Source organism: Thermobia domestica, chromosome 8 (genome assembly GCF_964235325.1).
Source record: "Thermobia domestica chromosome 8, izTheDome1.hap1.1, whole genome shotgun sequence".
Classification (NCBI taxonomy): Eukaryota; Metazoa; Arthropoda; class Insecta; order Zygentoma; family Lepismatidae; genus Thermobia; species Thermobia domestica.
The window spans coordinates 258,562,931-258,577,581 of record NC_137461.1 but is presented as its reverse complement, the minus strand read 5'-3'; the positions used below and the strand labels follow the sequence as shown (position 1 = coordinate 258,577,581).

The following is a 14,651-nucleotide window of genomic DNA, read 5'->3' as shown; positions in this document are numbered from 1 at the left end:
GTAGTAGAAAATGGATATGGATAGCAACCTTAAAATCACACCGTTTCTTTAGAAGATATTAATGGATTTACTTCATTAACGAACTCGGCCAAGAAAATTACTCTAGCTATGTATTGCAAAAAAACAGAATTAAAAAATTCGTTTTTGCTGAAGAGCTATCTTGTGGAGTAACGGATGGACGTAAGTCACCATTACCCGTTAGTTGTTAAGAGATGGGCTGCATAACTAACTTGACCGTGATAAGCACTCTAGCTGAGTATTGCGAGAAACCGAATTTAACGAACTGTGGTGGCTCAGTGATAGAACACTTACGCGCGTGGATCCCTGGTTCAACCCTTGCTTCCACCAAGTGGACTTTGTGGTGGTGGACAAACACCGTGTTTGTGGGTTTATTGGAGGTTTTCCCGCTTCCTTCCATTTCAATCATTCCACCATTATCATCCATCTCATTACCACCGTCTTCCTTAGCCTCGATGCATAATTGTAGGACGTTAAACAAACAGAGAAACAAAGTAATTCGCTTTCGTTCAAGCGTTACTGTGTGAAGTAACATACGTACACTCATGTCCAAAATTATTGTCGCATGTCTATAAATATGTTGTAATAAGAATATAATTTGATAACGAATTCGCCCGGTATTTCTTATAATGTTAGTATGTGTATAATCGGCAAAGACATGTATGTGGCAAATTTCATGTCAAAAGAGCAGTAAGAACAATAAAACGAAAATAAAACTTTTTTGTCCATTTAGCAACATTTTGTTGTACTCATTCTAATTTCCGTATTTATAATTCTTTTACTATGAAATTTACCACAAATATACATTTCCCAAGGAAAAAAGATTTGCTTTCGTTCAAGAATTTATGATGTGGAGTAATGTAATTACATTCCACTGCTGATTCTAATAATAATTAGGGGCCGCGGTGGCTCAGTGGTAGAGCGTTCACCTCTGGTGCTAGGGGTCCCGGGTTCGATCCCAGCCCCCTCCATGTGAACTTTGTGGTGGACAAACACCGTGTGCGTGGGTTTTCTCGGGGCTCTCCCGTTTCCTCCCACTTTCTTCATTCCACCATTTCATTCATTACTCATCATCTCCGTCTCCTTTAGCCTAACCGGCATAACCGTGGGACGTTAAACTTAAAGATTTCATTTTTCTAATAATAATTATTATTCCTTTCGAAATTATGAAAGCATTTAATTCGTATATTCGCATGGACGTGAATTTCAAGGAAATATAACTACTAAATATTCAAAATTCATAAGTAAGTAAGTTAAAAAAAAAGAAGTTGTTCAAAAATACACGAAACTGTATTGACTTCATTAAAGTACGACGTCAAATATAATACGACCCCAGCTTCTTTTTAGGTAATTTTAATGGAAAACTAAAAATACTCAGCATAAATTATTACATACACTTAAAAAATGCAAATGGAAAATTTACCAATTTAAACCTCTTTGTAAGATTTAAATCTAAAGTCTCTGTTGCACCACCTTCTGATGGCTATCATTCCTCTCCTCCTCCTCTTCATCATCACCATTCTCGTCATCATCATTATCGTCTCCTATCATCTTATCTTTCGAAGTGGAACTGAATTCTTCTTCAGATTGATTATCATCCCATAGAATGTCATTTTCATTGCCACCTATATTGTTAGAAACAGTGTTTCTTGAAACCCTTTAACAATAGATTCACTGCTAATCATATTCTGTGCTGTAATAATCCGCTAAGCCAGTAAGTGCACTTGTGGTTTCATCGTTTTTGTATCAAAGTCCGTGCTTGGTCATCTTTCAGAAACCAGTCGTTATACTGTTGAGGTAGATTGGCTTTAAAAGATTTATTGACATCAACTTCAAGGATTTGAAGCTGAAATGTCATCCCTTCAGGGTGATGACAAAATCAATGTTCGTTTCTGCTGTCTGGTTGCTGAATTTGTCTACAGATACAGATGATATGGTCCTGCATCGTTTGAGAGAAACTTTTTCTTCCTTTCCGTAAAGTGTAAAGGGCTAGGTTGCAATTTAATACGAGTAATTCATTTCTAACAGTAATTCGATGTGCTTCGAAAGAAGAACCGAAATACGTTTCGACGTATTGGTTCCATTCACAAAACCGAAATATATTCGGTTCTTTCACAAAACCGAAAAGCAGAGTCACATGGAATTACGGTTTGTTGTATAAACATCGTACTGCAAACGATGCGGTGCAGTTCGATCCGTTTGCTTAAGGTCGTCACAGCTGCAATCGATGTTGAACAACTCTGAAATGGTAACTCGAGGAACACCTACAGCATCAAGACAACCTTCTCTATAATTTGACTTCTATTTCAATTTCGCTTCCGGTAACAGACCCAATAAACTTTCTTTCTCTCTCGAAAAATCAGCGTCTGTTTCGAAACCAAAACTGATTTTGTCAACTGTTTTTATCGGAAACATACGTTCGGTTCCGCATCTGGAATATCATTTTCGGGAAAATCGATTCCGGCTCCGGAACCGAAACCCAGCAGAACACATTTACGCATGTCGGTTCCGTTACCATTAACAACCTTTGTTATTTTGAAGATCTTTCATATAGTGCAAACATTTTAAGCCTCCGTCTCCGTTTTCAAACTTCGTCTCAGGCTTTTCCTCATATCAAAATACCTAGAATTGTATATTGGTGTATTGAATAACAGTTTGCTAATATTAAGCGTGTTATTATCTAAATTTACAACCTTTTTTGGTCTTACGTTATTAATAAAATAGAAAAATTGATAAATAAATAAAATAAAAAGAAACTTAATTCCCCTAAAACAAATGTGGTTACGCCACTAGCTTCTTTGCAGAAATGTTGCAATTATTCATCTTGACTAAATCGTCGAAATATGCATTACAAATAGAATATTTTGGCAGAACATAATGGGTTTGAAAATCAAGAGGTCTAGTTTAAAAGCAGCCATCAAAATGAGGAGAAAGCAATTAAATAAACATATAAAATATGTACATGTAATATTTATTTCCAGGTGATGAAGATTTGAACGCCTATAAATATAATGAAGAGAAAACCCTTTCGTGGCTGCGAAAGAAGACTGAACGTGTTGCTGAGGTCTTGAAGCAGAAAGGTATTCATGTTACTGGAGGAGCTGTTTCAGCCACATTTGTTAAAAGTACAAAATCTGAAGCAGATAACGGTGAGTAAACTAGTTTTATGTAAGTTAACCTGTAAATTTTTTGTGAAATAGAAATCTTCGAGCTGAATCACTTTGAGTATGTATCTCAGTTTTACTATTGTATTTCGCTACATAAGGAAACACAACCTTTATATAGTTGTTTTCCTTTAAGTATTTGGTGTTGAAATACGAGTAAACAATTGCAGGAATGTTTTATATATATGCTTTTCTATCCAGTAGGTATAGAACACTACATTGGAATAAAAGATAAATTTGTATGCGGGGAGCAAAAAATTTCCAAATATTTCTGTGCTCTGCAGCCTTTCTCCAAATATTTTCGACGCTCTCTGACATTTTTTCTCCAAAATTTCGATACTCTGTGGTATCTTTTTCTCCAAATAGTTTCGATGTTTTCTATAGTATTTTTCTTTAAGTAGTTTCGATGCTTTGTAGCATCTGAAAACGGTCAGATTTGTTCGAATAAGTGTTCCGTAAAACTCCCTTAACAAAATGTATCGTATTTGCGTTAACTGGCAAAGTTCTGTCAGATAAAATGAATGTTGAATCAACACATAAAGTGTTAATGACTAACACGATTAATCACAGACAGTAAACATTTTTAAAAATAATGCTAAAGGAAATTTTCCGATAATGACGTAGAACTAAGTACGGTGAGAATGTCTGGATTATCATTTGTTCATAAATTGAGAGCATTTTCACGTTGTATGCAGGTATGTCAACGTTTCGTAGAATTTGGCAAGAAAAGGAGGGGTTTTGTTCTATGGTCACGCATTAGCTATAATATATGAACACGAACAGCTCTTTATTAGTATCGGACTTTAGGTTGCATGGCATGAATTGCACGGTACATGGAATTGTTACATGAATAAACAAAGAGCAATGCTTTTAGACGGCGACCTATTGAAGAGATAACACAGCCATGGGTTAAACGATCCACATTTTTCGAAGGTAATCATGAAACTCCGCTCACCATTGATCAGCAAAGTTACAGAGTATTGGTGGTCTCACAGTTTGTACATTATCTTGAGAGATTTTGTCAGACTCGAATAATAGTGGTTTCAGCAAGATGAAGTAACACTACATAACAGAAAGGAAACCTTAGACCAGGCATATGCAAGTTGGAACAGAGGGTGGGCCAATCACAAAGGCCTTACTAGTGTCGAGGGCCATACGACACAATGTATTACAACGATAATGTTTTTCTTGTGTGTACTTTCTAAGTATTGTTTCTATTTACGGGCAAAAGTACTATTTAAAAGGCACAAGCAGTTAAGAAGAAGAAGAAGAAAAACATATAAAGAAATAATTCAAATATTTGTATGATATCGAGATACTTCTTGTTTTCGTTCCTATGACAACTTGTTTATCTGGTTGATATGGTAATGTAGAAATACGAGGAGCATTCAATAAGTAAAGAGACAAATTGCTATAGCTCAATAAAGATTTATTGCAATCTTTCAAAACTAAGGCTATTTTTCAATATGATCACCCTTTACAGTTATGCATTTGTCCCATCTTTCTTGCAGCTTCCTAATTCCCTTGGCGAAGAAATCTTTCGATTTACCCCGAAGCCACCTTTGCACCGCTGCCTTAACTTCCTCATTGTTAGCAAATCTTTTTCCACGTAGGGCGTCTTTGAGTGGTCCAAACAGGTAAAAATCAGATGGGGCGAGGTCTGGGCTGTAGGCAAGATGAGGTAAGACCTCCCAACCCAATTCTTGAAGCTTATCTCGGGTCAGCTGGGCTGTATGAGGGCGGGCGTTATCGTGCTGAAAAATGACTCCTTTTGACAAGAGTCCACGGCGTTTGCTCCTGATAGCTGGTTTAACTTTGTGTTCTAGCATCTCAGAATAGTATAGGCTATTGATAGTTCGCTGATCTTCAAGGAAATCGCAATAGATTGGACCCTGTGAGTCCCAAAAGATGGTCAGCAGCACTTTACCAGCGGAAGGTTGAACCTTGAATTTTTTGCGAACTGGAGAGCTAGTGTGTTTCCACTCCATACTCTGCCTTTTGGTCTCAGGGTCGTAGTGATGGATCCAGGCCTCGTCGCAAGTCAGTATTCTTTCAAAAAAAGCGTCTCCTTCAATCAAACTTCGTTGCGTTAAAGCTTGACAAATGGAAAGCCTTGATTCTTTATGAGCGTCAGTAAGCTGTCTGGGAACCCATCTGGCACACGTTTTGCTGTACCTCAAAATGTTCCTAATGACATTGTGAACAGTTCCAACACTTCCTCAGCTATCATTTCAACAGTAATTCTTCTATTATCACGAATAAGTCCGTCAATCCTCGATTCCAACGAAGAACCAGAAACTTCCACTGGACGTCCACATCGGGGTTCATCACCTACACTTGTTCGGCCACTTTTAAACCGATCAACCCACTTGTACACATTCGCACGGTTCATACAACTGTTACCGTACTGTCTCAACATTCGAGAAAAAATTTCACTTGGTTTTACACCTTCTGCGACTAAAAACCTAATGACTGAGCGCTGTTCTTCTAAGGTGCAATCTTCTAGAGGACTTGCCATGATGAATTGATATTTTTGAAGTTATGTTGACATAAAATTACGAAACAGCAGATCAGAGCATATCCCAAGGTTGCCAGCTAACACCCCTGAAAAAAAAATAGTGTTAAAAATATAGACTTTGTCTCTTTACTTATTGAATGATCCTCGTAGATATAACGAAGAACCATCTTGTAAGGAGTGAATGTTAATTACTTTGATGTGACATTCGGTATATAGTACGTAATATATATTCTGAAGTGTATATTTGTGGTGTGATTTTATCATAATCTTAAGTAGTATATAAATATTCAAGATATATTTGGAATCAGGGAATGTAACGGAAGTAATAACGTTACAGTATAACATTTTCACAAGAATTCAATAGCCAAATTGGATAAACTTGTTCATCGTACAGTATCACCACAGGTTCAGAAAAACTGCTATAACAGTAACCACAATATTTACTTACTATAGAAACGCAGAAAAATCTATTTACTTACTACTTTAGTGGGAAGCTTATGTTTTGAAGTAGTCTCTTTAATGTTAGGTGGTAAATTGGATGTTTTATCTAAGGGTATTTTCAAGGTGGACATCAGTTATCCAGGAAAAACAGTAAGTTCAGGTTAAGACATTACGTAAGAAATGCATTTCTAATAAAGGATCAGGCGGGTCGAATGAAAGGGTTGAGTGGGCCGCAACTGGCCCGAGGGCCGGCTGTTGCACATAGCTGCCTTAGACCTTGTGCAACATTATTTTGGCCAACACATAATCTAAGAGCGAACCAACCATTAGTTCCATCTTGCCAGCTTACCTGCTCTTACTAGCCAGTGGGGAGAATCCTGAAGAAGTGCATCTGCCGTGATCCAATGCCTAATAATACTGATAAGTTCAGAGAGATCACTTATCCTACACTGGACAATTATGGAACGTTTATCAATTTGCTGGATCGCTCTGAAAAATGTTTGGTTTTCGATGTTTGTTACTTGGAACATGTGTAGTGACGGTTTCTGTGTTACTTGGAACATGTGTACTGACGATTTCTGATCAAGTATTCAATCTCACTGTGTTGATAGAGGCAACAAGTGTTCCGTTATAATCCTTTATAATTACGTAAATAAGTATTTTGGTAAATAAAATTGTTCGTTGTTAATGTAAGCCATTTGTCTTGTATATAAACTCTTAGGGCACTCACCACATTCTTCTGTATCGTACCTTCACGTTCATTATAAACTACGAAATAACTACAATCATTTGAAATTTGTATGCTGTGAAAAGCCTTATATCTGTACCGAAAGCCTCAGTAAATTAGTATTTTTTAGTGAGGATATGGAGTGTGTATATATAAATATCATTTATGTAATTAATTTTCATTCATTCTGTCTCTTGAACCTCCATTTTTCTCTTCTTACCTGTGTCTTGACAGTGATGACATCGGTTAGGAAAAATTCGATTAAAAAATAAATAAATAAATAAATCTGCAGTGTGAAACGAATGAACGTGAATGTGGAAAGCAATATTTTGCATAAAAATCCTACTTCACAAAAGTTACTTCTGCGTAGACCATTGAGCATTGTTTGCAGAGCAATCATATGTAGAGATACGATGGTCACTCCAAAAGTTTTTCAATACAAGAGAACTATATACCTTATGAACTAACCTTCTTACATGTGTTCAAAGTAATTCCTTGGAGCATCAATACACGTGTTTGATCTCTCCTGCCACAAGTCAAATCCCCGGCGCCGCTCTTGTGGTGGAATGCTGTTGAAAAACTCCATGATCGATCCTTCAGTTTCGTCTTCTGTGTGGAAACGACGTTCCCGCAAGTGCTTTTTAAGGTTAAAGAAGAGCTAGAAGTCACATATAGCCAAATCAGGGGAATAGAGGGGATGCGGAAGTGTTTTAACATCATGAGCCGGGAGATACTCCACTGTTTGCTTTGCAGTATGCAAGGAGGCATTGTCGTGGTGGAAAAGTAAACCTCGGATTTCAAAAAGGAACCAAGAACTTGAGGTAAACAGACCGTTGTGTACCAGTTTGCTGTAACCTCTTCTGTTCTTGTAACGTAAAGCTGCGACGAGACCAGTGTTTCGAAAGAGCACAGCGTACATTACTTTTTCATCGCTCACTGTTTTTTATATTTTTTTACTTATTATTATTATTATTATTATTATTATTATTATTATTATTATTATTATTATTATTATTATTATTATTATTATTATTATTATTATTTTTCAGTAGTTGGCTTCGGGTCACCTTCATGAATCCGTACACGACTTTCCTGACAAGTAGGGCACTCATAAAATGGGATGTAGGTTTCATTACTTGTCACAATTTTAGAAATCAGCTGGTGTCCACCATGGTTTACCATATCCTGTGTTTCACGAGCAATTCTGACCCTTTCTGCTTTCTGTAAGTCAGACAATTAATTAGACACCCACCGAGAAACTACAATTTTCTTTTTTAGTTTGAGTTGCTCGTTAAAAGTGTGTGCACTGACGAGGATCCAATGCCAAGTGCCTCCTCCACCATCGCAAATTTACACCTTGGATCTTTAGAGACCATGCCTTGCACAGCAACCACTAAATCCGGCATTGTTGGAACACGGAGGTTTTCCTTCACAGGCTTCATCTTGCAAAGACCCCCGACCCCTTTGAAAGTCCTTATGCCATCTAAACACTGTTGTATATGATGAAGCGGTATCCCCAAACGCTGACCTCAATCTTTGGTCACAGTCTTTCTCGTTTAGGCTAACGCGAAAATCATAGTAAATCATGGCTCGAAATGCTTCGTATGATAGCTCCTTTCCAACTAACACTTTTGATCACAAATGTCAGTCTTACACGAAACTCATAGATTGGACAATGCAGTTCCGTATGTTTTCAATACTCCAGATGTCTCACTCATAACGGAAAAAAAAATAAATAAAAAAAAAAAACCTTTAATCTCCTATAGTACTTGTATATTGGAAAATATATGGAGTGGCTCTCGTATTAGTACATGGTTCGTGATTTGTAGAGTTACTCATTTTTTTTATTTAATACGACTGTGCAATGAAACATTTTACCAACCTGTATTATTTAGTTCTCTGTTTCTCATGATTTATTCAATATGATATATACAGAGTTTTGTTTTGTTTTTATTTTGCAGAAGCCTATCTGAAGTACGCTCATGGTATTGTTTCCGAGTACCTGACGGACGATTTGAGTGGGAAACTGCTCAAGTATTTGGGTTTCTCCGAGGAGAAGCCGGAAACAGGCAAAAGGAAAAGTCAGAATCAGGTCAGTGAAACGCAAGCGAAGAAGCCAAAACAAGAGGACTCAGAGGTGTCCGATGACCATCTTAAGAACGGAGTTTTAGATCTTACAAAACCAGAAAAAGTAAGAGCGATGCTGTCGTATTGTCTTGTTTGGTGTAGATGGTGTAGGTGTAGGTATTGTAGACATTTTGATGTGGTTCTTGTAAAATTAACACATTGACTGTCAAGAGCAGGTACAGTTATTTATTATAAGCGAGCCTTCTTTACCGTTCCGAAACAGTTTTTGAACATCGTTGGTATTGAAGTATAAAGCCATATCATCGTGAATTATGTATGGTGAATTCGAGAATTATATGTGGTCAAATTTGGGGCTGTCTTATGACTAAATGTAACCGTTCCCTCACTCGGTGCGTGAGACCCAGGTGCAGTTTTTTGATGAGAGCTCATGTGGTTAGAATCCCACGTTCAGCTGTTCGTGTTTCGTAGAAGGTAGAGCTGGAAAAGGATTCCAAAACGTCTAATAAACTTTGTTGACTCTCGGAACACCCAAGGTTGGGTCAAAATAACCCAGAGAGTGAGATAATTCTTCCATAAAATAACCCAGAGAGTGAAATAGTTCTTCCATAAAATAACCCAGAGAGTGAAATAGTTCTTCCATAAAATAACCCAGAGTGTGAGATAATTCCATAAAATAACCCAGAGTCTGAGATAATTCCATAAAATAACCCAGAGAGTGAGATAATTCCATAAAATAACCCAGAGTGAGATAATTCCATAAAATAACCCAGAGAGTGAGATAATTCTTCCATAACTATTACGCGTGTCTCTGAAGTGCTGTGTATTTCTCATACACTTGTCCAGATTTATTTCAGTTTAATGTCCTATGATTATGCCTTTAGGCTAAGATGTACGTATTTGTGGCAATTTCAATTGAGTCGGGACTCAAGTTATCAATTGTCTGTGACTCCTGTGCTGCATCACCTTAGTCCATTGTTAATTTTGTTTAATATTCTTTTTTTAAATACTTTTGTTGAAACGTATGTGACAGAGAAAAGAAAATTGTAAAATGGTTTAGGAACAACAGTTGTGATTAACTACATACTTAAATATTGGATTGTGATTTATCTATTTGTGTAACAGGAACGTCATGAAGGATAACAGATCTACTATTAAAAATGGGATTTGAATCACTACTCAAATTAGATGCACTTACGGTAGGGTATGCATGTGTAAAAGTATGAGTTCAGTTCCAGGCTATTCAGGTTGCCTTGGTGGACCATCACTGGGTTTCTCCGCGATAGGTCTTTGCCTTCCATTATACTAATTGTTTCATAAATTGCATTGTTTATCTTTTTATTGCTTTATCGGGTGGAATCGTAATTATCATTTTATTTGTGTAAACTAGTGCTATTATAATCCTTACGTCTAAATGCTTAACATTAGTGTTTTTATTGGAGGAGAGTTGAGTTCATTTTCGGGGAAGGAGGGAGGTGCGATTGGTTTAGATCCTACAATAAACTCCAAATGTAGGAGGACGGTGGCTCTGTGGTAGAGCATTTAACTCGGGTCTAAGAAGTTCCTGGTTTGATCCCCGGCCACATGAGTTTGTGAAGGATAAGATCGTGGGCTTTTTTAAGGTTGTTTCTCCTCCCACATTCTCATCCCACCAGTGATTTCATAATCATTACCTGTCATTAATCATCTGTTTTCTTTAACGTAAAAGTATAACTGTGGGACATAAATCAAGAAATTTCATTTCCAAACGATGAAACAGTATTTATGGTACGGGAAACCGGGTTCGATTTCTAATGGGAGTACGTGTGGTTCAGATTCTATGTTCAATTTTAGGCCCATATCTCGTATGACATCAATGAAAAAAAAAAAAAAAGCATGAGAAAATAACGAGATGAAAATTTCTATCTTAATCCATCTTTTCACCTGAATATGCAGTAAGGAGGCCCATATTTTCGACACTTACCTCTTGTGTTCTCTTATCCTAGATTTAGTGCGTATTATATTCTATATATTTAGGAGAAAAATGGTTCCATTGTTGTGAACTCTATATTTGCTGGTTATGTTGTTCTTGCGTACCTTAAGTGCTGAATCTAGGAGTATGTCAGCGGTATTATTAACTGGTTAAAACAACCGGTTCGGGCGAACTGGCTGAATAACATCTCTGACCATCAATTACCCGACTATTGTGTATTATATTTCTCATTTTGTTCAATAAGTTAGGGGTAGAAGTGTGGGACGGAAGACAAAGTATTGATTGTTATTGTGCAGAGAAAGAATAGAACCAGAAATTAAGCTGAACTGCTTCATGAACTTCAACAAAAATAATTTCGAACTTGAGTTTTTTTTTCTCTCTAATTTGACCAACATAGGTACTGAATAATAATAATAATTTAAATGTTTTTTGAGAATGGGACTAGAAGACTTTTGCATTACTTATTACATTCCAAAATACATGGTCAGAGTTCATTTGTTTTATTTTGTTCCCCCCTTCTCCTTCAAGAAAGAAAAAAAAAACTAAAACTGATTATAATTTATAACCCTTGCTTTCCCCCTTTCTTAAATACTCGTGACTTTATGACAGTCATTGTGTTACATTTCGTATAGAACTGACTATATATTTATTTCTGCACCATTCTACAAGGATTTGGTTATGTATGGTTATGAGTGAATGCTAATACCTGCATTTAGAACGATCCTTTAGTAGCTAGGAGTTTGTACTTAATTCTTCTAATCTGTAAGTAGTGTGGATGTACCAGTAGCATGCATGCGTTGTTAAGAATGTTTTTAGGCTTGGTTGAAGAAATTTAAGCTAATTTTAATGTTATATTAACGAATTCTGGTAGTTTATGTTATATTAGTGGAACTTCCAAATAACGGACATCACGAGACATGAATATTTGTACGTAAATGAGAGATGCCCGTTACAGATGTTACATAAATTTAGATTACTTGCTGCTCTTGTGGTAATTGGAGGCAGATACAATAAATATACGAGAAGTCGTCAAAAAGTAAAGGGACTTTCGAGAAAATGTACATTTACTATTCTAATAATAGAAAACTGAAACATACATTATTTCTCTACATAATCTCCCTGTACTTCCATTCACTTTTCACAGCATTTCCCAAGTTTTTTTGATTTCGTCGGAAAATAAGTTTTTCGATTCCACCTGTAATAAGTTTTCCATCGCATCAATGACTAGCTGATGGTTGACATTTAAATTTCTTAACTTTTGGTGATGATGGGTGTTTCCAAACCATGCTCGCAGCCTTACATTCCAGTTCGTGATGATGAACCCAAGTTTCATTTACAGTAACGATTTGCTGTAAAAATCTATCTCCCTCGCGATGATAACGGGCCAAATGATTGCGAGAGATGCCCAGTCTTTGGCACTTACGCTGCGCTGACAATTCTTTCGGGATCCATCTTGCACACACTTTCCGGTTGTGTTTAACACCTTCCGCAAACAAAAAGCGTATCACTGCCCTCATTTCCTCCTTGGTGCAGGTTGACAATGGAGCTGCCGTGTATAACGGTCTGCTACATTCCACGATTAACGCGAGAATAAGAGTGACACATTGCGTAGATGTGTTGCAGACGACCAGTAAATAAGCGCTGGATATTAGCAGTGTTACCAAACCCTAGTGCGAGAAATTGCTAGGCCCTTTACTTTTGACTTCTTCTCGTAATATAAATATGAACAAATAATAATAATAATAATAATAATAATAATAATAATAATAATAATAATAATAATAATAATAATAATAATAAAAAATAAAATTATTACCAGTATATCCTTCCGTGGGAACACTAGACATTCTACAGACATATCGGAACAACAAATTAGTTAGTTCTCTCTGATAGAATCTGGCTACGCACCTTTGAGTATTTTGGTTCTCGCAACAGTGATGTAGCGTAGAAACAGATACACGTCTTTCAAACTCATACTCTTTATTTCTTCCACTGTGCTCTGTTCCTTCTTTTTAGTACCCATTTTTTACGTTATGTTTATTTGGTGATATGTATTTCTGTTTCCATACCATATTGCTCTTATCCGTTTCATCCTCCTTACCTTACCATTTAATTTTTTGTTAATTTGAATCATCGTCTCGTACGCCTACATAATTTTAATATTGTAATTTTAATATTTTAATATTGTAATAGGGTAATATTGAAATACTGGATTCATTGTTTGTAATAATACTTGGTGGGGGAGGTGTCAAGAAACAACAGAATCGTTTGGGGATTGTTTATATGGGCGTATGCCACAAAATACAATGCTTTTGTGATAATTATCTTCTCAAATACAAGTCATATCTCTATAAAAGTCCCGTAATTCACTTATTGACTGTATTATTAAAAACCAAAGTACCTCAATAAGAACATCTGGCGTTGTTATTAAATACTGAAAAAGTTGACAGATCTAACCAGTCATAACAGTTTATGAATTTATTCGGGGAAAAGTCTGCAATAGTTGTCTGCTATGTAATCCTGTGGACCCTAGTTTCTGATCGAAGTTTGCTTGCATCTGCTGGAACAATTGAAGATATAATTTCAAATCACAGAAAGATTTTCTGTGCTAAATACTGCGAACTGAATATAGCTCTTGTCCATTATGAAAAGGGTCCCTGACGTAAAAGAAAATTGTCCGTATCTGAGAGCGCTCGTAAAAAAGGAGGGTTTACCGCGACAAAAAAGTATGTCGCTACATTATGGAGATATCCGCTTTTGAGAGGTGTACCTTAAAAGAGGTCTCTCTCTCTTTTCTGTACCGTTAAATTTTGAAGAGGCAGAATGTACAACTAATACGGTAATTGAACCCGGGTCTCAGGGGCACCGTGCTGGTGCATTACTCAACTCTTTCTCCAGGGTGTCTACCAGTCAGGGAAAGTCTCGGGCCACGGTCTCGCACCTCATAAATCTACAAGCATGCCAAATTTCGTCATTATTGGCCTACCGGAAGTACCAACATTTTGGTGTGCAGAATATGTCCCACTTCAATAACACGGGAAACATTTTTCAGTTTCCCATGAAACCCACCTAAAATTGATTTTTTTGTTACTTAGATAACGCTATCAGAAACCCAGGCCTCCCATCTGTCCTGTTTTCCTATAGTTTGGAAATGTGTGTATATTTGCCCTATATATGTCCTATATTTTAATCTTGTCCTTTATTTCCTGTATGTTTCACTCATTGAATTATTAAAAATACAAGCCAAGCACAGTTCCAGTGATTATTTAAATTGCTACATATTAGCAATATGCTAAATGTGTCTTAGCATTTTTTTCTGAAGACTAGTTACTAATTCCCACTATTATTTTTTTAATTTGCTTTTTCATATCCTCCCATGTCCACTCTTCTTTTTCTTTGTTTCCTATGCGCTTGTTCTTCCCCAGCGAAGCTTAACTGAGGAACCTTTGCATGCTCCAGTTTCTTACAACGCAAGCTGTATCAGAGTTTTCTTTCAGCAGTGTTTGCAGCAGTATTGGCTGGCCATTGAGGTGTGTTGGTATTCACCAACTTTCCCAGCACCTTCCAATATTGCTGTGCATAATTACAGCAGATGAAGTAACGAGGCAATACACATCTTTCCCCAACCTTTGAAAGTTATCATATCCGCGTGGTCCCGGGTTCGATTCCCAGCCGGTGCTTCCCCAATTTTCGGCGTCCACCTGGCGTCGTGAGGAAAACTGGGGA

The 14,651-nt window shown here is 36.9% G+C and overlaps 1 protein-coding gene across 1 annotated transcript in view; it reads left to right on the top strand.

Annotated features, from left to right (window-relative positions):
- The window catches only part of LOC145693568 (ribonuclease H2 subunit B), a gene marked incomplete in the record, with an annotated part of 40,945 nt that overhangs the window by 18,146 nt on the left and 8,148 nt on the right, over nt 1–14,651 (top strand). Inside the window, 2 exon segments of the mRNA XM_081769661.1 lie at nt 3,000–3,167; nt 8,830–9,059. Coding sequence (XP_081625787.1) covers nt 3,000–3,167; nt 8,830–9,059 — 398 coding nt within the window.